At 34.5% G+C, this 25,371-nt stretch overlaps 4 protein-coding genes across 10 annotated transcripts; all 4 read left to right on the top strand.

Annotated features, from left to right (window-relative positions):
- The first annotated feature begins 1,221 nt into the window (after nucleotides 1–1,221).
- Nucleotides 1,222–6,459, top strand: LOC123205980 (isoprenylcysteine alpha-carbonyl methylesterase ICME-like). Of its 4 annotated transcripts, none has more exons than XM_044623059.1 (12): nucleotides 1,223–1,458; nucleotides 1,754–1,950; nucleotides 2,096–2,167; nucleotides 2,557–2,626; nucleotides 3,068–3,148; nucleotides 3,916–3,990; nucleotides 4,262–4,363; nucleotides 4,450–4,587; nucleotides 5,040–5,105; nucleotides 5,216–5,359; nucleotides 5,537–5,627; nucleotides 5,922–6,459. In XM_044623059.1, exons 1-12 carry the CDS (start codon nucleotides 1,400–1,402, stop codon nucleotides 6,081–6,083), a joined length of 1,257 nt encoding a protein of 418 aa, XP_044478994.1. In that variant the 5' UTR covers nucleotides 1,223–1,399; the 3' UTR covers nucleotides 6,084–6,459. The 4 variants fall into 4 exon arrangements, with proteins under 4 accessions (XP_044478997.1, XP_044478994.1, XP_044478996.1 ...); XM_044623061.1 differs by having other exon boundaries at nucleotides 1,224–1,416; nucleotides 2,091–2,167; XM_044623060.1 differs by having other exon boundaries at nucleotides 1,224–1,416.
- Nucleotides 6,460–9,342: 2,883 nt separating this feature from the next.
- On the top strand, nucleotides 9,343–12,486 carry LOC123205934 (protein GAMETE EXPRESSED 3-like). The gene is made up of 9 exons (XM_044623009.1): nucleotides 9,343–9,525; nucleotides 9,781–10,104; nucleotides 10,264–10,510; nucleotides 10,665–11,012; nucleotides 11,115–11,240; nucleotides 11,389–11,421; nucleotides 11,501–11,560; nucleotides 11,638–11,780; nucleotides 11,862–12,486. Exons 1-9 carry the CDS (start codon nucleotides 9,343–9,345, stop codon nucleotides 12,426–12,428), a joined length of 2,031 nt encoding a protein of 676 aa, XP_044478944.1. The 3' UTR covers nucleotides 12,429–12,486.
- A 483-nt stretch (nucleotides 12,487–12,969) lies between these two features.
- LOC123205938 lies at nucleotides 12,970–19,576 on the top strand. 4 transcript variants are annotated; one of them, XM_044623013.1, is made up of 9 exons: nucleotides 12,970–13,049; nucleotides 13,804–14,231; nucleotides 14,427–14,508; nucleotides 14,666–14,741; nucleotides 15,503–15,583; nucleotides 16,299–16,435; nucleotides 16,674–16,926; nucleotides 17,745–17,808; nucleotides 18,767–19,576. In XM_044623013.1, exons 2-9 carry the CDS (start codon nucleotides 13,862–13,864, stop codon nucleotides 19,393–19,395), a joined length of 1,692 nt encoding a protein of 563 aa, XP_044478948.1. In that variant the 5' UTR covers nucleotides 12,970–13,049; nucleotides 13,804–13,861; the 3' UTR covers nucleotides 19,396–19,576. The 4 variants fall into 4 exon arrangements, with proteins under 4 accessions (XP_044478948.1, XP_044478950.1, XP_044478951.1 ...); XM_044623015.1 differs by having other exon boundaries at nucleotides 12,989–13,115; XM_044623016.1 differs by having other exon boundaries at nucleotides 12,995–13,049; nucleotides 13,965–14,231.
- Nucleotides 19,577–20,411: 835 nt separating this feature from the next.
- LOC123205935 lies at nucleotides 20,412–25,192 on the top strand. The gene is made up of 3 exons (XM_044623010.1): nucleotides 20,412–20,570; nucleotides 23,450–23,644; nucleotides 23,757–25,192. Exons 2-3 carry the CDS (start codon nucleotides 23,455–23,457, stop codon nucleotides 25,190–25,192), a joined length of 1,626 nt encoding a protein of 541 aa, XP_044478945.1. The 5' UTR covers nucleotides 20,412–20,570; nucleotides 23,450–23,454.
- Nucleotides 25,193–25,371: the final 179 nt, after the last annotated feature.

Consider the following 25,371-nt stretch of genomic DNA (forward strand, 5'->3'; position numbering starts at 1 on the left):
GCAATATAATACCAACTTTTATGTTTTGGCAGGTTAGGCATAGCGTTTAAGTCCATTTTATTCAATTTTTGTGTTGGACCTATACCCAATTATGTTATGTGGATGAGTCCATGGTTAAATTCGCCAGAGGACATTTGTGGTTGGAGCTGAAAAAGCCGTATCCATTTTAGCTATCACAGTATAATTTGATCTAACCTTGTTTTCTATCTTTTAAAAATTTCACGCAGCTGTAAAAGCTCATGTATCATGCCCCTGTGACTGTTGTCTATCATCAAAGTGTGTGGGCCAAGATCGGGAGGACTGTTAATCCACTTCTAGACCATTATGCACCATTTTTGAGCAGTCCAATTCCTGTATTCAATAGTGGTTGTTCAGATAGAATTTCCCTGGAATTTGAGTAGGTTGAAGATTTTACATGGGATTTGCCTAGTTTTTTTCTTTGGAAGAAAACCCAATATTGGATTTTTCAAATGTGATGAATCTGCCATCCGGACTCTAGATGGATCCTTCAACTAATGATGCAACTTTTCTTCCTTTGATATGTTTCAATCCTGGAAAATGCCTTTCCCAACAATTTTGTGGTCATAGTTTAACAATGATATTGATATCCCAAACAGAATTAGATATTCCTGCATCTCCTGCTTCTGTAAAGCTTTGGTTACTGTGTTCCCCTTCGCTTGTGAGCACAATTTCATGAATTTGGGCAGAGAACTTTCTACACAGGCTAGAATATGGATAGACGTGACAATCGGATTGGTTTGACTACATCATCATGACTTAACAACTGTCAGATACAAATCTAGATAATGAAGCCATGATTCCAATGCATTATGTGGACTGAACATGATATATTTGTACTGATTTAGCTTAACGCCAAACCAAACCCACCAACAGAATTGAGGCATTTTAAGTGATGCAATACATGGGATAGATGACCAACCCAAACCATAATGCATGCTGCTGATGCAGGCGGCTGTGGAAAAACCAAGTGAATGCGTGCAAATTTGACCATGAAAACAAAGTTTTCGGTTCGACCATACAAATCACCTCTCGAAAAGAATTAAAAGAAATGTACACCTTACGAGCAGAATTTGGGTGGCATAGTCGCCATCTAATCTTGAATATTTAATTCAAGCCTACGTTTTATATACTTTAATGCATCCAACTTTACAACGACTACATCAAAATGATATTAACTCACATTTGATTACGTCTCCAAACAACTACTGTTACAATCTACAGGCTTCATGGATTTGCTTCCACGACTCTAGTTCAAGACTTTGGTGACTTTTCAAAATGTTGAAGTTGAAGCCATCCTATCAATCAGCGGTGACATGAGGTCATGATTCACGGAGAAGAAGAATCTGGCGAAGCAGAGGAGGAGTAATACAAGCAAAGCATGAACCCAATCGAACGGTGGGTCCCCTATGTCTGTTTAGCCGCACGTTTGTCAACTGGGTAACTGCCACTTGTGGGTTTAGTTTCTGTTGTGTCGTGTAATAATATTATTACTGCAATTGACAACACAATCCTCCATTTCTCCACCTTGGTTTTCTGAAGAAGGCCAAAATCAGGCATTTTCATATTATTTATTCATTTAAAGTATCACTGCACATGCATTGTTTACATATACATACGCATGATATGTGTCTTATCAGAGCCACCCACTAATACAAAAACAATCTCCCAATCCAATCTTTTTGTTTCTCCTTGAAAGTGAATGTATATAATGAATAGGATAAATGGTATGCAGAGTAAAGCCATGCTTTCAAGAATTTGGGATGGTACGAGCAGTGGGGTTGATGGTAGTACCAACCACCAGAGGCGCCGTCGACAGGCCGGAAAACAGCCGCCAAGTCGCCAGAATTCTTTCACCCGCGATATTGGCCACGCTGCTTCTGAGACTTATCTTATCACTGGCCTTAGCTTCACTCTTCTCCGATATCTCGGGTAGTTCTTTCTTAATTGTTGTCACTTAAGTTGATGTTTATTCCTAGTCATTCAGTTTTAATGTCATTTTGCTTGTGATGGGTTGATGTAGAAATTCTGTTTGCCACATAATTTCTCTTTAATTATTTATTTTGATTCAGGATAGGTTACCGGTGGATGAATAGATTGTTTGCCCTTGCTTGTTATGCCATGCTACTTTTGCCCGGTTTTCTCCAAGGTATGATTTCTTTGAGCCTACTTCTTGTTGATTGTATGGTACACCGTTTCTTTATCTGTAGCTTTTGTTGTTTTACCAGCCATAAGTGACATGCACATTTTGAAATTATGCTCACAGCGACTTTTCCCTACACCTATTCTTTACTCATTTGCTTTCTTGATGCCTTTTGACATTAGTTTCTTTCTTGCCGAAAGGCCTCTTCTGAGTATCTGTCTTTAGAATTTATTCTGCTTTTGGCACGATTGTGTGGAAATCTTAAACCTTTAAGAAAAGTATGCATCTAAGCAAGCTTTTTGTCATTTGACATGTGGGATGGAATAATTATCTTTTAGGATTCCGTTAAATGGGTTCACATTAATTATGAAGCATCTGCCTTTAATCTTCTGCAGTGGGATATTATTATTTTTTTTCAAGTCAAGTCCGGCGGAGTATTGTTTATGGAGATCAACCAAGAAATAGGTAACAAATAATATTATGCGTATCCATTTTTTAGTGTATAAATAAATACATATATAATATATCATCATATAATTGAGTATTACTTTATCCTTAATTCAAAATCACTTAATTATTTGCATATCAAATATATACCTATTTATGTATACAAAGTAGGTACATATAGTTTTATTAATAGATAACGCATATATTTTGCTTATGAGCAATATCATGTGTATTTATTTTAGATATATAATTGTGTACACACTTATATATATCATCATATGATTGAGTGTTACTTTATCATCAATTCAAAATCATCTAATTATATGATGACACATATAAATATGTATATATTTATGTACTTAAAATAAATACACATAATTTTATTTTTTGCGTATAACGTATGAAATTACACTTGCCAATATCTCGCCTACTAATGCTACTTCTGCCATTAAATACTAGATTGGACCTATTTTTACCAACAAATAACGCTGAACAAGTACCAGTTGTGGTGTTTGTAACTGGAGGAGCATGGATCATTGGGTGAGAAATTTGGACTAGCTTCTCTTTTACTCAATTGTTCTTCATCAAATTGATGTATCAAACATTAATTCACAAATTTAAGTGGATCATGTACCCTGCCAAGGGCCAACACTTAAATGCTACAAACTCAGCCATTCCTATGTTCTGATTTGAAAATTGCTCGCCGGGCTTACATTCTGAATTCGGTAGACACAATATATCAAAGTCAATGCATCGCAATGATGGTAGCGAGGACATGATGCAATATGACTACTGTAACCTTTAGAATTACTTTTATGATTTTTGTTCCTTAAAATAACTGCAAGAGTTACATTTCAATAGGATCTGTTTCATGGTACCAATTGCAACTTATGGATGAGGACGGCCTGTGGACATTTGTTCAATGACAGGACAGATAAAAAGTTTTAATTAATTTGAGTCCTTTGATCATGAATTTACTTCTAATGTCTGAACCAACACATTTATGACATACTCAGAACTCAGAAGAGGTGCAATTGAGTTATTCCTCCTTTATTTTCTGACAAGAATTGGACATATTTGAAATAGAATGTTTTCTCTTTTATGTGCATCTGTGCATTTTTGAGATGCTTAAAAGCCACATTTATTTGTTTACATTATAATTAGTCTGCTATTTTAGCCTTTTGTCTTTAGCTGATTCGAAGCTTTTTTTGTGGCAATGTACTAATGTTGGTTCCATTTTCATTGTATATAGCTAGCTATGTATGTAGTCCTTTGACATTAAGTTTTCTAATTTCTTGCTGGTTTAGCTACAAAGCTTGGGGTTCGCTACTGGGAAGGCAGTTGGCTGAAAGAAATATCATAGTTGCATGCATTGATTACAGGTAGTTCATTAAGTTCAAGCTGTACTCGGAGTACATTATCCAGATATGTTTATTTTCGAAAAAGATGACGGAAACATTTCAAGAAATTGATTGGATTTGATAATGTTTGTGCAGATAATAATATTAATTTCCGAAGCTCTTTAAATTCTTGGTTCAGTCTTAACAGTTACTCTTCTTAATAAACATACTGAAATTTTATAGGATAATTATTTACAAGAGATTCTGGCGTTCTACAATCCAAATAATTACTTAAATCTATATGTGCTTGCAGAAATTTTCCCCAGGGAACTATTAGTGACATGGTGAACGATGTTTCTGAGGGGATCTCATTTGTCTGCAACAACATTGCTGATTATGGAGGTGATCCTAAGAGGTTAAATGCTGACATCCCTTTTTCCAGCATTCACAGTCTGATGTTCAAATTATGGCACTAATTTCTTCACGCATATTTTTGAGTAGGATTTATCTAATGGGGCAATCAGCTGGTGCACATATATCTTCTTGTGCTCTTTTGGAACAAACAATCAAAGAATCTAGGGGAGAGAGCACCTCATGGAGTGTTTCCCAGTTAAAAGCTTATTTTGGTTTATCTGGAGGGTGACCTTTTTACCTTTTACCTTGTTGTGATTCTGTGAATCTTAAGGATTGCTGAACTTAAGGAAATCATTTTTTTTCTTCTGTGATATCAAAACATCCTATGATAATTGTTAATAATCAGGAGAGTTGCTAATGTTTAACGAAATACTTCCTAGTTGAGACCCATCTAGTTAGCTGCTATTACGTACAATGACAGTGTCAGGCTCAAGTTGAAAAAGTAATCTTTCAAATGTTAATAGAAGGCCGACAGGCGAATTTCATCAGTGGTGTCACCTGAAAAGGAGATTTACTTCTTACACGGGAAATTTTTTTAAATGTGAAAAAATGAGAAACATGTTTTTAGGCTTGATGGTGTTTTGAAGGTGCAAACAAGTAATAGCTGTAATTTGCTTCTATATGTGTTGATTGTTGTGTTGAACCTAATATATTTCCCTTTCAAATTCTGCAAACAGGTACAATTTATTTAATTTAGTGGAGCACTTCCACAATCGTGGCCTCTATCGTTCCATCTTTTTAAGGTATCCTATGAATGATATTTTTGCAGATTATGGAACAGTATATTGTTGCAATATTTTCCCTTTTCATATTTGTTGCCTCATATAAGGTTTATATTCATATGTAATTACAGCATCATGGAAGGAGAAGAATCCTTTGAACAATTTTCGCCTGAAGTTAGAATAAAGGATCCGTGCATTAGAGATGCCGTTTCTTTCTTGCCTCCTATTATACTTTTTCATGGAACCGCGGATTACTCTATACCATCAGATGCCAGGTTAGTATGGTCTTCCTGAAATTCATATGGGATGTAATTTTTAGAATGAATGTATCAACAATATGGAAAGTGTGCATAAAAAGAAACTTTTATGTATGAATTTTCGAAGACCAGAAAAAAAGGGAAATTATAACACAATCTAATCCATCTTGCTCCTGGCATCTGAATTGTGCACAGCAAAACTTTTGTGGATGCTCTTCACGCAGTGGGTGCCAAAGCTGAGCTAATTTTATACGAAGGGAAAACTCATACAGATTTGTTTCTGCAAGTGAGTTACAGTTTTGATGTTGAATTTCATACATATCAGTTACCTAACTATTATTCCCGTCAAAATGTATTTTGTGACTTGTCATTGCTGTCTTGTGGTTTTGGGGATTTCCTATCTCAAAATTTGCTAATCTATGAATCAGAAAGGAACTCAAAGGCTGGTTTTAAGAACTGGTTTCCGAGTTCCACCATCAAAGTACTTATGTTCCCAATGATGCACTATATTTTGTGATACTGCCTGCCTTCTGGTGTTGAGAAACATGTTTGCCTGACTTTTTTCGGCGATGCAATGCAGGATCCTCTTAGAGGCGGTAAGGATGATCTATTCGACCATATTGTTTCTGTGATACATGCTGATGATAAGGAAGCTCTTGCCAATGATGCTATGGCACCACCAAGAAAACGTCTTGTTCCTGAAATTTTGTTAAGAATGGCCGGCCATATCAGCCCGTTTTAGGCCTTACGTTTCTCAAGGTCAATCACCATGCCATGGAGTGTTTCCAAGAGCTCTCATGCCAGGCAGTTGTATTACACCCTTGTCCTGCACCTTTATCATTTAGTCATCAATTTTCGACTACTTAGCTGATTAATTTACTCCATTTGGTGGTACCATTTTGAGAGATGCAAGCTTACCAAGTGCTTTAAACCATGGTGAGAAAATGAAAAGTTGTACTTTATCCAACTCTATTAGGTCTACCCACAAGCCAAGATAGGCTTCTTAATTAGAGGAAACTACATCTTCAACCTTATGTTATGGATGAACCATTTCTTCATCTGTTGTTACAGGCTTAGTTAACTTATTTTCAGGAAATGAAAGTTATTGCATTTATGAATTCTTTCCCATCTCTAATCTTACCCAACCTAGTCTATCTCTTATTTTGCTCATTTTTCTGACTATACCAATTCTTGCCACTTTCATCTTCCCTTCAATGTGGTCCTCTCTTTCTTTGTGTGTTTGTGACATTTGTGCTCTCAAAGTGTTGCTCTATGCTTATGCTACTTGTGTGGTCCTAGATCTTATACACAAGTCCTAACATTATCTTGTCCATCGAAAAAGCCATTTTAGTGAAGATAAGAAAAATTACACATTAATTGTGTCGATCCTAACCAGATATATATCTCTTTTTAGTTCTATTTTTTTCCTTAACTATTGTCGGAAATATATATTGGGCTTACAAGTGTGAAGATTGAAACCCATGTTATACAAAACCAATTGACTTTTTGTCAAGGTCCAATCCACACACTTATATACCACTCTCTTATGTTTTATTTATTAGATGTGAGACTCTTTCTTTATTTTTTATTTGAGTCTCCAACACCCCTGCTTAAGTGCAAGCACCTAGGCTGTTAAACCTATCTTTCGGCTCAGCCGATTCTTGGCTGGGTGCATTGTCACTTGTATCCAGGAACACTTAGGGTGTTAAACCCGCCGTTTGGCTCGTGCTCTGATATCATATCGGAAATATAAATTGGGCTTACAAATGTGAAGATTGAAACCTATGTTACACAAAAGCCAATTGGTTTTGTATGATATGAGTTTTAATCTTCACACTTGTAAGCGCAATATATATTTCCGACAACTATTAAGAACAAAAAATGAAGTAGCATTTTATTGTATTTTATATATACACAAATGAATAATTTCAACTATTTGAGAGGTTAATGCTTTCTATTTTGGCTATGGAGAAACCAATTTTTTTTTTAATTTGTCAAACTTTTGATACGCTAGATTCTCTTTCCTATTTAACCAAATGTTGTTTAGATAAACTCTAACTGTTCTCCCCTCTCTCCTTTCCAAAATTTCTTTTATGTTTGCTCATTTCATAAGTATGCTATCCCACTTTATAACTTCTCATACATGTTTCATAATAGTCTAATCCTATTTCATGAATGTACATACATATTTAATAAAATATTAGTTTTAACATTACTCGTTTTTTTTGAAAATCACTTTATTTTCACGGTGGAAAAAATTAAAAATTTCTCTTTTTCCATAAATTGTCAAAAAAATATTTATTACTCAATCGCATTTATCACTAAATTGATCTTTTTTATCCTTAGAAATCGTAGTTACTTTAAAATCACTTTGTTAGAACCCTAAAATGAAGTAACTCTTTATCATATTTATATATATTCTCAAATGGATTATTTTGGCTATTCGAGAGACCAAAACTCTCCCTAATTTCTCTAGCTTTCAAGTGGCTAGACTTTCTTCCTCCATTAACCGAAGGCGGCCCAAACAAGACTCAATTTTCCTCCCATCTATCCTTCCCCTACCTATCTTTAATGCTTGCTCATTAGCTGCTCATACATGATTTTTAATTGTCTAATACCATTTCAGTTTGTCAATAACTTCATCATTTTTATTGGATCTAATCCTACCATTGAGCCCAAATAAGAGTATGAATAATTCGATTTAGGCTATAAAATTAAAATTAAATTGTTTAAAAATTACAATTTGGTTTATAAAATAGTTCGGTTTGGATTGAAAAATTTTCAAACTGTTTTTTTAAGTTTGGATTATTATTCAAATCAAACTAAACCATTCAAATCATGGTAGTCAAATCGCATATAAAAAAACCTAATTTTTCATATAACGTATTGTATGTATTGTATTAATTCAATATATCTTATGATATGTATGATTTTTCACCTGTATTATATCGTATTTTAAGATACGTATCATATATCGTATGATATTGATAATTATGATTCAAATTGTTATTCAAACTGGAGTAAATCATATTTTTTTTAATTTCGTTTAGATTAAAAATTTTTAAATAATTTTTTTTAGCTTGGTTTGAAAAATATCTCAAACCAGACTATATACATTTCTAACCCCAAATTAGAACTCAATTCCAATTTCAATTGCAAGATAAAAGAAGTTTCTCAAAAACAAACAAACAAATAAATAAATAAATAAATAATTGGTCAAATACATTGTTGGATGGTCGTCAACAAATAAATAATAATATGACAGAATGAATAGAATTATTAACGAAATAAATAGTGTTATTGATAAATGACAGGATAATCAATATTATCGAAAGAGAATTCGAACTGAACTCAAACCAAAACTTTTACTTGAATTCATTTTAAATTAAATTGATTCAATTCGAATCTATCTCTATCATATTAACCGGGGTGACAAGTATTCCATAATCTTTGTTTCATTTAACAAAAAGAGAAGAATTTAAATAAAAATAAAAAGAAAAAAAGAAAAAAAAAATAATACCTATGTAATTGCTAAAATTGCGTGCCTATTTTAATCTTCTATGTTCCCACCAAATCCAAGCAGTTGAAAGCAACGGTTATTCTTTCAAAGATAACTGCCATGAACGAACCAAAAGCCTCCTCTTTCTCTGATTTTAGAAGTTCAGTCTGAGTAAAAACCTCTGCAATGCCGAAGATCCAATCTATTCTCCCCCTGCTTCTGATCCTTGCAACAGTTTCCGTGTTTTCTCAGCCGAATCAACCATGGAAGAAAATCACTTATCCACGCTTGTTTCCAGGTTTCTTTTATTTTTATCTGACGAAAAATTGAATCCTTTAAAGTTTGATGTAAAGGGTTCTCTTTTTTTGTTTTGTTGATGGCTCTGTTTGGTTCCCTAGAAAGTTTCAGTGTTATTTTCCCTTGATTGTTGAGAACTTATGAACATCTTAGCATCCGGAAGATAGTTCTGACTTTAGTATAATGTTTTTGGGTTTCAGCTAAAATGGCTTCTGGAAGAAGTGCTTTTAGGCTCTCAAAACCTCTGATTGGAGAAGATGGGAAGATTTATGCTTGTTCAGAGAAGACTTTGTTTGCATTTGAAAGTAATGGCTCCGTTGCTTGGTCCTTGGATTTAGATTTTAAATGCAACATTGGTATGGCTCCAGTTCATGGCGGAAAAGGAAAGGTAATTAATTCATTTATAATCAGGCAAATGGCAAACCTGCTTACAACTGTAATGCTTCTTGCTGTGTTTTGTGTTAGCACCACGAAGCTACAGGATTGTCTTGTTTATTGCATCTTGAAAGAACTTTTTCAAACTGGAGACATTTGGCACACAAAATCTAGTCTACTATCTATGGTCCTTATGATTTCCTAGACTTCTTTATGTAAAATTTTTTAGAAATCTTATATGATTATTGATTACAGAAGTTGTTGGCAGATATATTTGGTTGCAGAAGACAGGGTGATTAAGGTTAATTTTATGAAAATGGGAAATTCTGAATCTGCGCCACAAGTTTTTTTTGGTGAAGGACCAGGAGAAGAGGTAGCAGGTGAAATTAGTGGGCTTGCTGTGAGCACATTTGGTTCAACTGTTTTTATCAATGTTAAAAATAGGGGACTTTATGCATTCATGACTAGTGGAGAAGTACTTTGGAGTGCTGGGCCAAAGCAGTTTCAGTCAGACTATCATCAAGGTTGTAGAAAAAGTGTTGCAGATTGTTATTTTTCTTCACATCCTGTGATTGATGAATGTGAAGCTAATGTATATGTAAGGCCATTTCATCCCTAATCTTCCATTTTTTTTGCAATTTCCTCTAAATATAAGATGTGTTAGAATTTATCATGATTTACTTCGCACATAAGGAGCTTATTCGACATTGATTATTTGCTGATGGCATGTATAGATTCTGTGCATTTGCAGATATCAAACACTCAAGGTGAACTTTATTCAATTTCATTTCGTAGTCCTCATTACAATTGGGTCCAGGATTTTAGTTCCTTCGGCAAAATGTTAACAATCACCTCAGGAAACAACGGTTGCTTGTATGTAACTATACCTGTTAAGGCTTTAGTATTTGCGCTTGATGCTTCTTCAGGAAATGTTTTGTGGCAGAGAAGTATTGGCCCCATTAGTTCTGCAGAATATGCACCAGTTGTTGACTCTAATGGTAAATTTGTGTTCCATGATGTCCTCAACTCAGTCTCCTCTTAATGCATCCTTTTATGACTAAATAAGCTTTCCACCACCTTGATTGATTCCTTTTATTATTCTAACTCTTCATCATAATGGCAATAAATGGTTCCTCAATGTACATGCATCAGTATTCAATGAACATAGTGAACTTATTCACCATCAACTCGACCTTAAACTCATCGATGTAACAGGATGGATATCTGTTGGTTCATTGGATGGCTTCCTGTACTCATTTTCTCCAACCGGAAGTCTTCACAAATTTTCAAAATCAGATACAATGGATTCAGTGATCCAGGTTAGCCCACTTCTTGATTGTTCAGGATATGCCGTATATATATCCCAGACAAAGATGAGTGGAAAATTTATCCACACAAATGGTGAATATACATATGTCTCCACTATGAAACCTGAAAGTGTAGTCTTCTCCTTGATGGCTCCAGCAACGGGGTCTGTTTACTGGTCTGAAATCTATCCGGGTAATTGCAGCTTTTGATTTTTGATGTTCAAAGTTTGGTTTTATATGGTTGATTTCATTTGCCTTCTATGTTATCATCATACTAGTAGTTTTTGCTTTACAGACCCTAAGTCTAAATTCTCTCAGCGTTTGATGATTGCAGGCGAATTCTCATCCTTGTTATCCAAAAGTGACCTGCAGCGTTTTGATCCGGATGAGAGTCTTGTTCTTGCTTTTGTCACTGCTGCAAGTGAGGTTTACTACATTCATAAATGTTGAAAATCATATATTAACTTGCAATGAAAATTATCTGGCCATACTATTAGAAGAATAAGGAATTGTTGATTTTATGTTGTCGTATTGCTAAGCTTACATCTGGGTTCTTCTGAATAATGCAGAGACAGGCAACACACTGCAATGCCGAACGATTGGTAATCATTGATGTAATGACAAAATAAAAATTTCTTTACTTGATAATGTGCATTATGTTTGATTCTTCATCTGTTACAGGTCAGAAGGTTGCAGCTAGTTGTTCTCAAACAAGGCCTAAGAGGCCTGGTATCTACATAGGTAAGTAGGCGGTATTTAAGCAAGAAAGTTTAAAATACATATGGGAAAACAATTATGAAAGAAAACACTTCCTGCAGGTAATGAAAGGGCAGTTGTGCTGTTCCTGTTTTTTGAGTCAGTGGTCTTGTTAGTTTTAGCTGTACTAGTGAGGTTCTGTTGCACATTTTGGAGGAAAAAGAAGCTGCAAGGCCAAAACTTTGGAAATTTTCTGGATAAGAGAGTAAGCTCTGGAATTTCCTCCTTTTCATTCTAGCAATTCACTTCCATTGGCAATTTTTTGTTCACTCTTTCAGCCTTTCAGCGTTCGCTCCAACTCAAGAAGAAAGCATTCGATAGAACAATCACCGAGCTTGAGCAGAAGGCTGTGGAGGAAGCAGTAACCGGTGAAGTGATTGAAAAGCTCAGCAGTTTGGTGCAAGAAAGGAAAGGCGTTGAGAGAAAACTCTCAACAACTTATAGTTTAGGCAGGGATACTGCAGGTTCATATTCAAAGTCTCTCCTGCCAGTATATGATGCTAAAACCAGAAGCTATTCATTTCAAGGGGCAAAGAAGGAGAGTGTTACCATCTTTCACACTCTGAGTGACACATCTTCGGGCAGCACAGAAATAGAAAACAGTTGGGATTCTGAAGAAGATAACAATCAGGTTGCAGCTAACACAAACGCTAAAGCAAAAGCACCCATTGAAGCAGAGAGTTCAAGTGATGATGTGGTCTTTATGCATCACAGGATAAGTCCATCAGAGCCAGCTTCAAGCTCCAGGCGATTCATTAGTCCATTATTCGTGGAGCAAGAGGGGGAGGTGGTGGAGTCCATGTCCATGTCAAGTGTCTTAAAGAGGAGAAAAGCCTTGTCTTCAACAAAGTAGAATCTACACAAAAATTTGATTACACCATGTAATGTTAATCATCAGCATCAAAACTGATAACCCAAGTTGAAGAATGGTTCAGGAGAAGAATAATTTGTGAGAGCTTATGCATGTTGGTATTGATAGACACCATTATAGTGATTACAAAAAACAATTTCACTTATACAATAGTTTGGAATTTGATATAAACATCAGAAAAATTACATCTTAAAAAGTAAATTATTAAGATTAGAACGCTTAAAATCATATAAATCTCAAGATACCATATTTTCCTATGAGATCCAAATTCCATACCTGCTCTTGTATCCTAACAGAATCTTTACAAAAATCATTAGCGACTGTGCCTGGCAATAATTACTGAAGGAAGGAATTAAACGACATGTCGTTTAAATTTAAACTACTTTATGACATGTCGTCTTATAGTTCATAAGTATACGACATATCGTATAGAAAAGTCAAAATACGACAACTGAAGTCCACCCTGTTCCGCGACACAGCCGATATTACCCCGGCCAATATCATGAGTGGTAAAGGGGAATGGAAAGAGAGAGAGAGAGAGACAAAGATCTATAATCGTTGATTCAGACACTACTTTGAGCTATACATGGTTTTTCAAAGAAGGTAAAAACCCTAATTTCAACTTTCTCTTGTCTGTTTGGCTGCGGCGAAATTCGAGAAAAACAATGAGTAACCATTTTATCTTTTCTTTTATTTGTTATGGATGCAAAATTGTAGCTTAATTTAGTGTGACGGTTCATTTCTCGCTACTCAAGCTAATACCAGATTCCTTTCTTCTGTTTGCTTTTCTTCAAATTATTTTTCTTTCGGTGATCTGCGTAGCTTTACATGCCTTAAATGAAACCCTAATCACCATGGAAACCTTGAATGAGAAGAGAGGAATTTGAATTATAGTATTGTAGGTTAAAGCCAAAACCTTTAAAGCAACTCTGCTTGAAATTGCAATTTAATTGTAGTATTGGTGACTCTGGTTTGAAATCAGTAATGTGGTGTATACTGTGATGGATGGTTTTGCTTTCGTTTAGAGTAGCCTTGGAGAAGTCCTAGGTGGGAATGATATATAACTGTTATCTCGTATAACTTTTTTTCTTTCATTTATATAAAAATGTTATTTGTATTGGCAATTTTTGGAGTGTAGAGGAATGTGGCAATTTAGTAGATGAAAGTATGAGTAGCTTAGCAGCCATAAGCCTGATACCATTTTAATAGTCATTGAGTATTTGTTTGTTTTGATTTTCTGTTCTGGGTAGATTTCATTTGCATATCATGGTTCAGTATCTTTTCCTAAATATGGTATTGTTATCTAAGATGCTAGGTTTTGTTGTTTTGCAAGTTCAAAAATCTTTTTCCTTTGCAGGATAATCTGGGTGGTTGATTACTGGAGCTTGTAAATTTATTACGTTTTTAGTATAAGTATGGAAAGAGGGGATATGCTTAAAGTATCTGGAGAGGAGAATAATAAAATTCGTGATTTTGATGATGATATTGTTGAGGCTGATTCTGAACCTAATAATTCAGATGATAAAGAAGATGAACCAAGGGTTGAGAGCATGCAGCTGAATGAATGCAATGCTGGAACTGAAGAGGGTCAGTTTATAGAGGATAGAGAACAAGACAAGGATTTCCTTGATGATTCATCTATTTTGCAAGTAAATGTTGAGCTGACTGCTGCTGTCGAGTTGGCTGAAAAAATTGTTGAATCAGGCTCTATGGTGCATGTTCAAAATGGCCTCCTCAATTCTCCTAATGAAAATCCCATTCGCAAATATGTGATGGATGTTAGTTGTATCCTGCTTTTACATTGAAATCCTAACTTCTTTTTCTTTTGTGTTTCTCTGATTTTGCATAGACTAACCATTAACTAATGTAAGGAATTGGCTCCCACACAATATCTTAATAAGTGAATTCCTTTATGCAACTTTTTATTTGCAATTTATGTTGAGCTCCTGATTTTATGATTTCCATAATATAACATGGCAGCTATGTCCGGTGTTAAGAGAGCCCGGATGACATTTGAGGAAGATCAACCTTCGGTGCATGTATCTTATAATTCCTTGACAAGGTTGGAGTTGGGGATAGTCATTGTTACATAAAAAAAAAAAGAATAATGAGGAAAAGTTGATTTTTTTTCAATTTTTTTGGCTAATATATATATATATATATATTTTGGAGATAATTCTAATTAGTTTAATACTTGGTAAACTTTGGCCATTTTGCAGAGCTAGTAAGCAGAAACTTGAGGAATTATTACAGCAGTGGTCAGAATGGCAAGGCCAGCATGGTTCATCATTAAATGTAAGTATGTATGATAAAAATGGCAGTCCTTTATTTTTTATTGGTTTTTCCATGTTTGGCATTCTGCTTCTTCGCACGTTAAATGCTCTCTTATCTAAGATGAGATAAGTGAACTTTTATTTTTTACTTATTATTTTCCCACTAGTAAACTAAAGTGGCTTGGATTAATTAGCATGCATTCTATCACAAAACAGGCAATTTCTTTTCTCAGACAATCTAATGAACTATATTGTATAACATACTGGTTTGACTAAATAATGTGTGCATTATAAAAATACTGAATGGTCTATAGCTTTTGAAGTTTTAAGGAAACCCTAAAGACTTCAAAAATCTTAGACACTTTGCCTAATCTACTTGATGAAACTGAGCAGTGTAGTCGTAGTTGACAAAAGAAGTCATATGAATGAAGTGCCCAAAAGGCAGAAATGGGAACTTAGTCCAATGCATCATAGATGCCAAAAAAAAAAAAAACAAATGAAGAAAGAAAGAAAGAGGCAAAATGTTGAGCTTGCCTCAGGTTTTTATTCATTTGTGGCAGATTGACAAGGGGTCTTATGAAGCTCCCCGTGCTGAGATGATCTGTAGTATCTGTTGGCTCTCTTAATCATGTTTCCCATTTGGGAGGAAGATGTTACATAATGCAAACCGTTAGCGGCAATTAATGTTTCCCATTTGTGGGACTTGTAGTTGTGTCAGCAAATTCATTTTTCTGTGCTGTTTCCTAAGTCTTGACCTCTGTGTAATTTTTTCAATTCTTATAGGATTCAAGTGGAAGTTTAGAATCTGGTGATGCAACATATTTTCCTGCTATTCATGTTGGCAAAAAGGAGGGCTCTGCAGTGGTGAGTTTCCATTTGTGTCTATGTCCTTAGCTTATTTAGTTTACTGGCCAATCATTAAGCTTAGATTGTTCCTGTCCTGGTAAAAAAAAAAAAAATTATTAAGGCTATTTTTATTCTGTTGTAACCCTATTGAACATTTTAGTGCAGATCACTTTTTACTGTTGGGTTAACCTTTTCATTTTGTGGACCATGATTAGACTGAATTGATTTTTATTGTCAAAAGAATTCCTCAATTTCAAGATTACTCAATAAACTTGTTTATCTTAAACAATAATTGCGTGCTTGATAATTGGTGAGGGGTTCCATAAAGCATAACCAAGCATGAAGAAATATGATTTTGACTTAACATGTGAACTTTTTAAAATTCTTTGTTTTCCCTGATCTAGTTCTTCTACCAAAAGTGCAGCTTTGCTCTTCTTATTCGATATCTCAATAGAACTTACAAAAATATAAAGTGCTTTGGAAATGTAATCAAAGGTATAGAATTGTTAGAACTTTCTCAGAGAAGATGAAATATCTGCTCTGTCTATATCATCATTTATACTTGACGTTGTAAGAATGTTCTGACAAGGATACATTAACATTTTTTTTCATGTTTGACATAACTGCTCTCTCAAATTCATAATTTCTTTCAAAAGCAGCTAAGATGTTTCTGAGTTCTGTAGTTTCATGTTTTACGTATATTTGTTTCTTTCAACTGTTCTTTTATGTGTAGTCTTTTTGGATAGACAACGAAACAAGGAATCAGCAGAATGACGGATTCATTCCTTTGGTTAGCAACAATGCTCCGCTGTATGATCGTGGATATGCATTGGGTTTGACTTTAGCGGATGATTCAAATAATGTGGAGGGGTAAGTGTTCACTATATTTGTACCTTTCATAGAGCTTTTTATGATTTCTGAGTGGGAATTATATCATGTAATTTGTAAATGCATAGAAATGTTCAAATGGTTTACTGGCATAAATTGAAATGCGCAATCTTATCACATCTAATTTTTCTAGGTGGACATTATATAGTTTTCACTTTTATGTATTTTAATGTTTGTTGAAATCTCATACATTGTGCTAATATATTCATCTATCTTGCAGAGGCTTGAAGATAATAGATGATGCTAGCCGTTGTTTCAACTGTGGTTCTTATAGTCATTCTTTAAAGGAATGCCCAAAACCTCGTGACAATGCTGCTGTCAATAATGCTCGACAACAGCAGAAGTCTAGACGTAATCAGAACTCTGCTTCTCGCAATCCTACTCGATATTATCAGAAATCTTCTGGTGGAAAATATGATGGCTTGAGGCCTGGTGCCCTTGATGTGGAAACACGGCGACTTTTAGGTCTTGGGGTAATTTGGTTGCTTTTTCCTTTCCGCTATTCTGACTCTTCATGACACAAGTTTGTGGCTTCTGTATTATTTATTAATCTTGACATGCATGCTTGTTTGAATGCCTCTTTGTACATGTGTTTAGAACATAATTTCTTTCATAATATCTCCTAACTGTTTTAAGGCACCTTAGCAACTGAAATGATTGTTAAATTTGATCCTAATTTTTAAGTGGTTTTAATATTTTAACTATCACTTTTATTAATTGAACTTCCAAGTATATGATCACCTGAAGGGGTAGTAATTCTCCAGGATGTTTCATATTTTAAGTTGAGCTACTGTTGACACTTGTAGAAATGCTGTAATTGACCTATGGTAAGGATCTGTGTTTTGATAGATGTTCTTTATTGAACTTAAACTATGATTAAGGGTACCATGGTCTTCCATACTGGCTGTTTATGATTTTTAATCATGTTAGATGTGTTTTTAAGTGTGAGATGATATATGGTACATTTCACATAATGTGCTTATATTATTCTTCTCTAGGCTGTTGCTTACAGTTGGTTGTATATTGTTCAACCACAAATAATACGATCTATCAGTTTGAAATTGCATAAACCTTCTCAGAATTTTGTTTTACTGTTCAACTTCTCTTGGTATATTTATTTTATGTTTGAGTTCATCAAGTCAGTTTTGTTCATTTTATTTACAAAGTAGTAGTAGACATCCCTCGCCAATTTTTTGCTTGTCAAAACTGAGACACCCCTTGTGGGAATTAAGCTTTATCTCATGTATTTATAAATGTTAAAAGTGTTAAAATTGTTTTATTTGTTACACAGGAACTTGATCCACCCCCCTGGCTTAATAGAATGAGAGAACTGGGGTACCCCCCAGGATATTTGGGTGAGTATGTTAACTATGCTCACTTATATATTGTTCTCAATCTTTTGATTACATCTTTTCTTATTTAGATTGTGAAATGCTTGTATGGTTGTTCTTGTTCTTATTCTCTATACAATGATGCAGTTTGATAGTTTACTCTTTAGGCCACTGAGAGATTGGCTTGGTCTATAGCTTTGTTGCTTCTTTTGTTCAGACGTATTACAGGGTCTGGCAACTAGGAGCTGGGGAATATTTTGGCAATTTTAATGCCTCCCCCAAGCAAATATTAATCTGAATGGGATCTCTGTAATGAACCTTGGATTTGTCAGATTTCAACACTTTCGACATTCCATGTTGAAGGGAGCTCAAATATGATAAATAGATGTCATGTGAAACAATCATGCTTCCTTGGGATAGTGGTCCATCACAAGCAGCACTCATTAAGAGCTAGAGAAAGCTTGAAGTCAATTGTGCTTTATAGGGAGGCAATGTAACTGCAATCTATTAGGGAAATCTAGGCCTTTAATTATCACTGCACCTTGTTTATTTGAAAAAGAATAAACGATGGTTAATGTTTAGTGGTGGATAGAATGTCAGAGTTAATTTGTATAGATCATCCGGGTTAATGCTCATGATGTTTGGGATATCTTCCCAATCTTTTAAAGATGTTTAGGGCCATTTCATATGGTAATGTGAGGTTTTTTTCCTTTTTTAGCGCATTATGCATTTCTTATTCTGTTTTGTGTAAAATTTCTACACACCAATAGGAAATAATTGAGTGGGGGGAGCATTAGAGATCTGAACTAAAATTGTTTGCTAACTTCTAGCTGGTTTTAGGGACGGGTACTCATCTAAATAACTTGAATTATCCACACCATCACTATCTACCATATTTTTGTTGTCTCCATGGTAGCATCTTTTTTGTTCCATATTTTAGTAAATTCATTTATGCTCATAACACCATTCTCGATGTCTTTAGACCTGGATGAGGAGGATCAGCCATCCGGAATTACTATTTTTGCCGATGAGGAAATAAAGGAAGAGCAAGAAGATGGTGAAATTCTCGAAGCAGACACTCTTGAACCACAAAAGAAAATGACTGTCAAATTTCCTGGAATAAATGCTCCAATCCCAGAAAATGCAGTTGAAAGACTCTGGGCAGCTGCTCCTTCAAATTCTGATCCACCTAGAGAACGAACTCACCACAGAGTGGGCCATCATACAGAATCATTTAGCAGAGGACATCATTCTGATCAAAGGTGGTCAAGAGATTACAGAGATGATGGCCCTCCTGGCTGTGACCCAGTGTCAAGTTACCCTTCGCGTTATGGTGGTCATGATTTTGGGTATCACTCTCACAGTAGAAGCCCCACCCTGGGGAGGACCCATTCTGAGAGAGGTATGAGGAGTCCATTGGTATATGATGATTACATGACTGATGGTTCTTACAGACGAAAGTCACCAAGAGAACACCGTTTAGGTAGATATGAAAATGATCTTGATAGATACCGCGATGACTATGACCTGGGTCATTCTTCTCGTAGCATCGTTGATTATGACAGGTATCGCCATGATGATTATGACAGGTATCACCATCGAAGTAGATGATAGAGTAGATGATTATTGGACATAATTGCAGCAGTAACTTGTAAAAAGATGCTTTTCCTGATAGATCTATACATGAGATTAGATTTAAAACATAGAGGAGAACAACTCTCATTTTGGTGTTGGAGATCTAGTTTTCACAACCGTCTGCATAATTTCTCTATATATTCAATATTTTCTTCAATCTGCTTGTTCCCTACTGCTTTTCTACTGTTTCAATAAGATTATATTCACGCACTTTTAAAAATATAATTAGATATATAGATGATGTGATTCGGTGATTTTGAATCAGAGATCAAATAATACTTAATCATATAATGATACATCATTTTTATACTTATTATTAGGGTTGGATTTGAGTTACTCTAAGCTCGAGTTTGGTTTGATCTACATTGAACCAAGCTAGAGTGTTATTACATGGAACCAAAGTTGGTTAAAAGGTGTTTAAGTTTTGTTTAACTTGTTTCAAAATAGTCAAGTTTGAGTTTGAGTTTTAAATTTGATCGGATATTAAAATAATATTGTTTTATATTAAAAATTTTAAATTCACAAGTTTGATGGGTTAAACACTTTTAAAGTTAGAGTTAGAGTCTGAAATAATTGAATTTTTAGGTTTAAGTTTACTTGATCAAAGTTTGTTTTAGATTTATTTGAATTGAGTTTAAGTTTAAGTTTGAATAAACACGGTTTGAATCCAGTTCTATTCACTATTTAAACCTGTCTAAATTAATCGAAATCTTGTTGAATCGAGTCATAAATTAAATCTATTTGACAGTTGGGGAAGGATTTTAATTTTCAGATTCTATTAGATCTAATTGGAGTTGGGCCAAAATTGAAGGACTAAAGGGAATTAATTCGTTGTAATCCATTCAATTACGACACGACATCCCTAAGTTGATTAATTTGACTTAAATACGATTGCACCGACATCAAGGGTAAAACAGTAATTTCAGTTAAAAAGAGCTGTTAAATACATATCCTATCAGTATAAGGATGGGTTATCTCACTAGTACAGAAACTGGAATTTTTATTCTCCTTTCCATAAGACCTTTTAACCTTTCTTTGAAATTTAAAAAGTAAGGAAGCGATCTGGCCCACCACCATTGATCGCGACAACCGAGGAAAAAGAGAGAGAAAAAAAGCCACAATTGCTGTAACTTATTCAACAAGCAACACAGGTCTCTCTCTTTTTCTTCCCGTTTAGGTTTTCGATTTTTTATGCTTTTTCTTTTCTTTTTAACTTTAGTGTTTTACTCTATTCGCTTCATACTGTTCAATTTTCACTACGGATGTCTTGTTTTAGCGGAGTTTTGTTTTTACGTAATTTTAGCAGTAGGGGTGTGATATTTGCGTCAAGAATCTGCTAGGTTTCTGCAATCAGGGTTTAAGTAATTAATTTGTTCTCTGGTTTTGTTTCATTGATGGTTGGGTTTAGGTTTTTCTTAAGCTGCGCCTTTTTTATTTAATGGTCTAGGGTTTTTGCTTTGAGGAAAACGGTGACGTTTTACTGTAGTAAAAACCCTTAAATAATAGGAGAAGAACCTAGTTTTATTTTGGTGAGGATTCTGCTTTTTAAGTCATCAGAACCGGTTCAAGTAATCGGCCCGATTATCAAACCGGTTTCACAGTTACCTTATTTTTCAAATCGGTTTATGATGCGGATGCTGATTTGGTTTGGTTATTGGATAATATACTTAGAAGTCCCATTATTTTAGAAAATCATTATGAATGGAGCTTGGTACTAAGACAAAATTAAATTACCACTTGCTATAAAATTTTTAAATTCATTGAAGAAGGAAATAAGTTGCTAATTCTTCATACAAGGGATAATTTACAGTCTTAAAAAGACATTTAAGTAATTTTGTATAAATACACTTTTTCTTTTGAAAAATTTTGTTTGACAAATTAAATGGAAAAGGCCAAAGGACTTATTCCCACCCAAAATTTATTACATTATCAAATTAGTACATGTTAACTATTAAAAACCTAAACGCCCGTCTGTAGATAGTTAAAATTAACAGAACTCGTTAATACTATTTATTTTTCCCTTAGATTTAAAAAACTAACAATTTCCTTTATAATTAAACTTTAAAATGTTACATATTCTTCTTTAGGGTTTTCTTCTCTTTCTCTTTTCCTTTGTTGGCGTTGTTACTAGTTAGTTTCTCTTTCTCCCCTTTTCTGGTGCCAAAATCCAGATGAAGAATGCCTTGTCACTAGAGACGAAGATATCGTTTTTGTTTTTTAATTAGTAATATATTAAAAATAATAAAACATTATTTATTTGCCCTTCAAGGTTTAAAAAATTAACAAATTTCTCTCATGATTAAATTTTGAAATGTCACTCAATATATTATTCATTATTAGGGTGAAATAAATAATGTTTTATTATTTTTAATATACTATTAGTTAAATGATGATTTTACCCCTAGAATTTAATTGATTTTATTAATTTTAACTACTCAAGGGTGAGTTTTTAGGGTTTCAATAGTTAACAGGTATCAATTTGGGAATACAATGAACTTTGGGGGAGAATAAGTCCTTTGGCCAATGGAAAAAAATTGAACACTAAACCGGCTAGGGCTAACTCCTTGAATTTTTTTTTTTTGACAAATATTTTTATCTAAGTCAACACTATGTAGGGATATTTATGTCTTTCCAAATAGTATGTTTACATTTAACTGTTAAATGTTTCTAAATGATTTGTAACTCCGATGAAATATTTGAATAAAAAATAGAAGTCCAATGATAATACCTCTTCAATCTGTTATCTCACTGATGCATAACTTGAAATTTACCTCATATCATTAAGATATTGACTATTAAATGGCATGAGGACAAAAAAATAAAAAGAAGTTTATTTTATGATGCAAGATTGTATTAGAGGGCGAGTAATGTTTCAGCTGAGAAGAAAGTTCTTACTGTTGTCACTGTTGTGAATTTCATTACATAATATGAGCTTTTGTATGGACTAAGAACATTAAGAAATACTACAGTTTTTGCATTTATTAGATGACATATTTAATTATTAGTTCCTAACATTGGGAACTTCTTGATAAATTTTTTAACTATAGGGACTTTTATCAGTAAGTTAAAGTTCAGCAAAGTATCTAAAATTTGAAGATGCTTGAGAAATGTTATACGTAAAAAGCTTAGATGTGATTCCTAACATAACACCAACACATGTGATTATAATTAATGGCACATTTCAATATAATGGAAGCACAATTGAGATCTCAAATTTGTAAGTGTACTGTTACCCAAAATCCCATGGGTTTTTATTTGCAGAAGTGATCCTAGAATCAGCTATATTCATGATTTGATTAGAAACAGTTGTAAGCTTCAAATTTTAGCTTTACTGCAGTGTTTCAGAAGTTTTTATTTCATCCCAAAGTTTCAACAGCATGATCTACTTGTCCCACCATGGTTTCATTGAAAAAAATAAATTCAAAAGCGTATCCAATGAAGAAAAATTATGAGATAGAGTACTGAAATCCTGAACACAATATTTTAAGTTCTTGATCGGGTTAAATGCTTCTGCTTTTTTTTTTTATGTCATTTTCATTTTTTCATAATGGATCATGGGAGTGAACTGCAATAATCTGGTATTGTTACATTCATGGAAAACCAACTATTTAGAGAAGTTGCCTTGGAGGTCTTATTTATTGTGATGAAATTTTAGTTTGAGTTTTTTTATTTATATATTTCTTTTTGTTTTTGTTTTTTTTGGTTTACCTTGTTAAGTAAAGCTAATTTTTTGTTATGCTGCAAAAATTGGGTGGATGTACTGTTAAATTCATGCATCTTAGAATTAAAACATGAATTCAGTTGAGCCTAGAAGGTTGTAACATTTGGATGTATCATGTGAGAAACATCACTGTCTTGCTTTTAGTTTTTCTCCCCCCTTTTAGGAGGCTAGATGGGGGTGATAAAAAGAATAAAAAATGAATTATGAGATCAACATTCAAATCCTTGCTGAACCATTGAGTTTTACTTGTATATTTGAGACTTCACAACAACAACCCTGTTAACTTCTATTTTATTAATTTCTTCTCAGGAGGAATGTATGAACCAGGAAACCCTGAACTATCATGTAAAAAGCAAAGTAACATGGGTGATATAAACCCCATTCAACAAGTTGCCAACCATCCTACTTTCTTACCAGTACCCCTTCGCTTGACAATGTCAACCTTTGGTTTGAAACATGATTGCAGCTTAGATAGACCAAACCACCCTTTGAGTCACTTGAAAGGTGAGCCATTTAGTTTCCATACGCAATATGGTTCAACTAGTCGATCTTTTGTATTTTTGTTTCACAAGGTTTTACTTTGTTTAATAATTCCAGTGTCAATCTTTTTCTGTAGGACAAGCTTTTAATGGATATGAAACTGGTGCTTCCAGTTTATTCACTGATGTCCGTGGGAAGAACATTAGTTCTCCCATGGACATGAAGCAGATTGGTGAGATGGTTCATTCTCCTCAACAGGCTTCTGCTTCAACTGTCACCAAATGCTCTAGTATAGATGGATTTTCTCTTGTTGGATCTTTAGATGGTGAACAAGTACAGGATTCAACTTTGCAGATCCCACATCTTCTAGAGATGATTCCTAAAGTCCCAAATAATCTACCCAGCCTGGACATGGAATATCACCAACCATATGTGCAGTCTGATAAGCCTGATGAGGCCAATGAACAATGTTACATCAGTGAAGAAGTTGAATGTTGTAATTCAACAGCAGCAGGGATTCAATGTAGGAAGATTATTCCCCCATCAGGAAAATCACACTTATTTTGTGCTGCTTCAGAGGATTCTGGGCCTTTTTCTAGTTCCAACGGACATGCTCCATCAAGTAATCTGTTGTGTTTTTCTGTTCAGCATAAGATTTTATGCGCATATATCAATTACAAGAGTTCCATGGTGCCCATAGGGGATTGTCAAGTTTCTTTTGTGAATTATCTGCATTCAAAAATATGTAATGCTCACATGTGTAGATGTGAACGTTTCTACCTACTCCTATCTCACTTTGATAACTGTCACTCAGTTGAGTGTCATGTTTGTGGACCTGTTCGATGTCTATGTGGTACTGGTAAACTTTACCACGAATTTAATAAAACAAAATGGAATTTCAATGATAGAGATTTTGGTGAGCCTAACTTCAGAATGGACTGCATAGAACCTTCATCAAAGCGTCTGAAAGCAGAAAAAAAATTTTGCCCCAGTTCCCATGAAATCAAATTTTCTTCTTCTTGGGATCCAATGAAGGTTCAACCTTTTTATTCTGGAGCACTTCCACCCTTGCAGCAATGGCCTGATTCTCCTATATCTATTAATTCTGAGGTCAGGGAGGTGGACAGGGAACTGTTGATGAACACTGTACAAGATTCTATTATTGATGGAGAGAATGGGAAAGATGTTGCTGGCAATTGGTGCAGGTTGAATGCCCAGAGTGTTTTGACTCCCCAGGAGCATAGTGTTGGTAGTAAAGTGAAGCAGATGGACCTTGTTAATGAAATTACACAGACTGATTCTAGCGGGGTAAGCATCAGCACTGAGCCTGTTCTCAGAGAAGAGCTTAATTCTCATTGTAAAGGGGATGTACCAATCTGGTCTCTTGATCAGAACAAGGCAAAGATTGAAGATGAACTTGTTGCACCAAAAAATAATATTGGAATTCAGCTAAAGTCACAGAATCCCAGGATAAAGGGTGTTTCTTTAATTGAATTTTTCACTGCAGAACAGATAAGGGGGCACATATCAAGTCTTAGGCAGTGGAATAATCAGGTTTTTACATCATCTTGATTTACTGTCATCATGAATTGAAAATACTGTTTTGTAGTTCTGTCTGAATGTGTACATGCACGAATTTGGCCTTAGCATTTTGTTGATTTCTGTTGTGCTGGGTCACTGGATTAGTTTTTGGTAATGTTTACTAATTCCTTTAGTGAGTTTATCCTTTGTGATTTTTCTTAAAATTAGTT

The sequence above is a fragment of the Mangifera indica genome, unplaced genomic scaffold (assembly GCF_011075055.1).
Source record: "Mangifera indica cultivar Alphonso unplaced genomic scaffold, CATAS_Mindica_2.1 Un_0020, whole genome shotgun sequence".
NCBI classification, from domain to species: domain Eukaryota; kingdom Viridiplantae; phylum Streptophyta; class Magnoliopsida; order Sapindales; family Anacardiaceae; genus Mangifera; species Mangifera indica.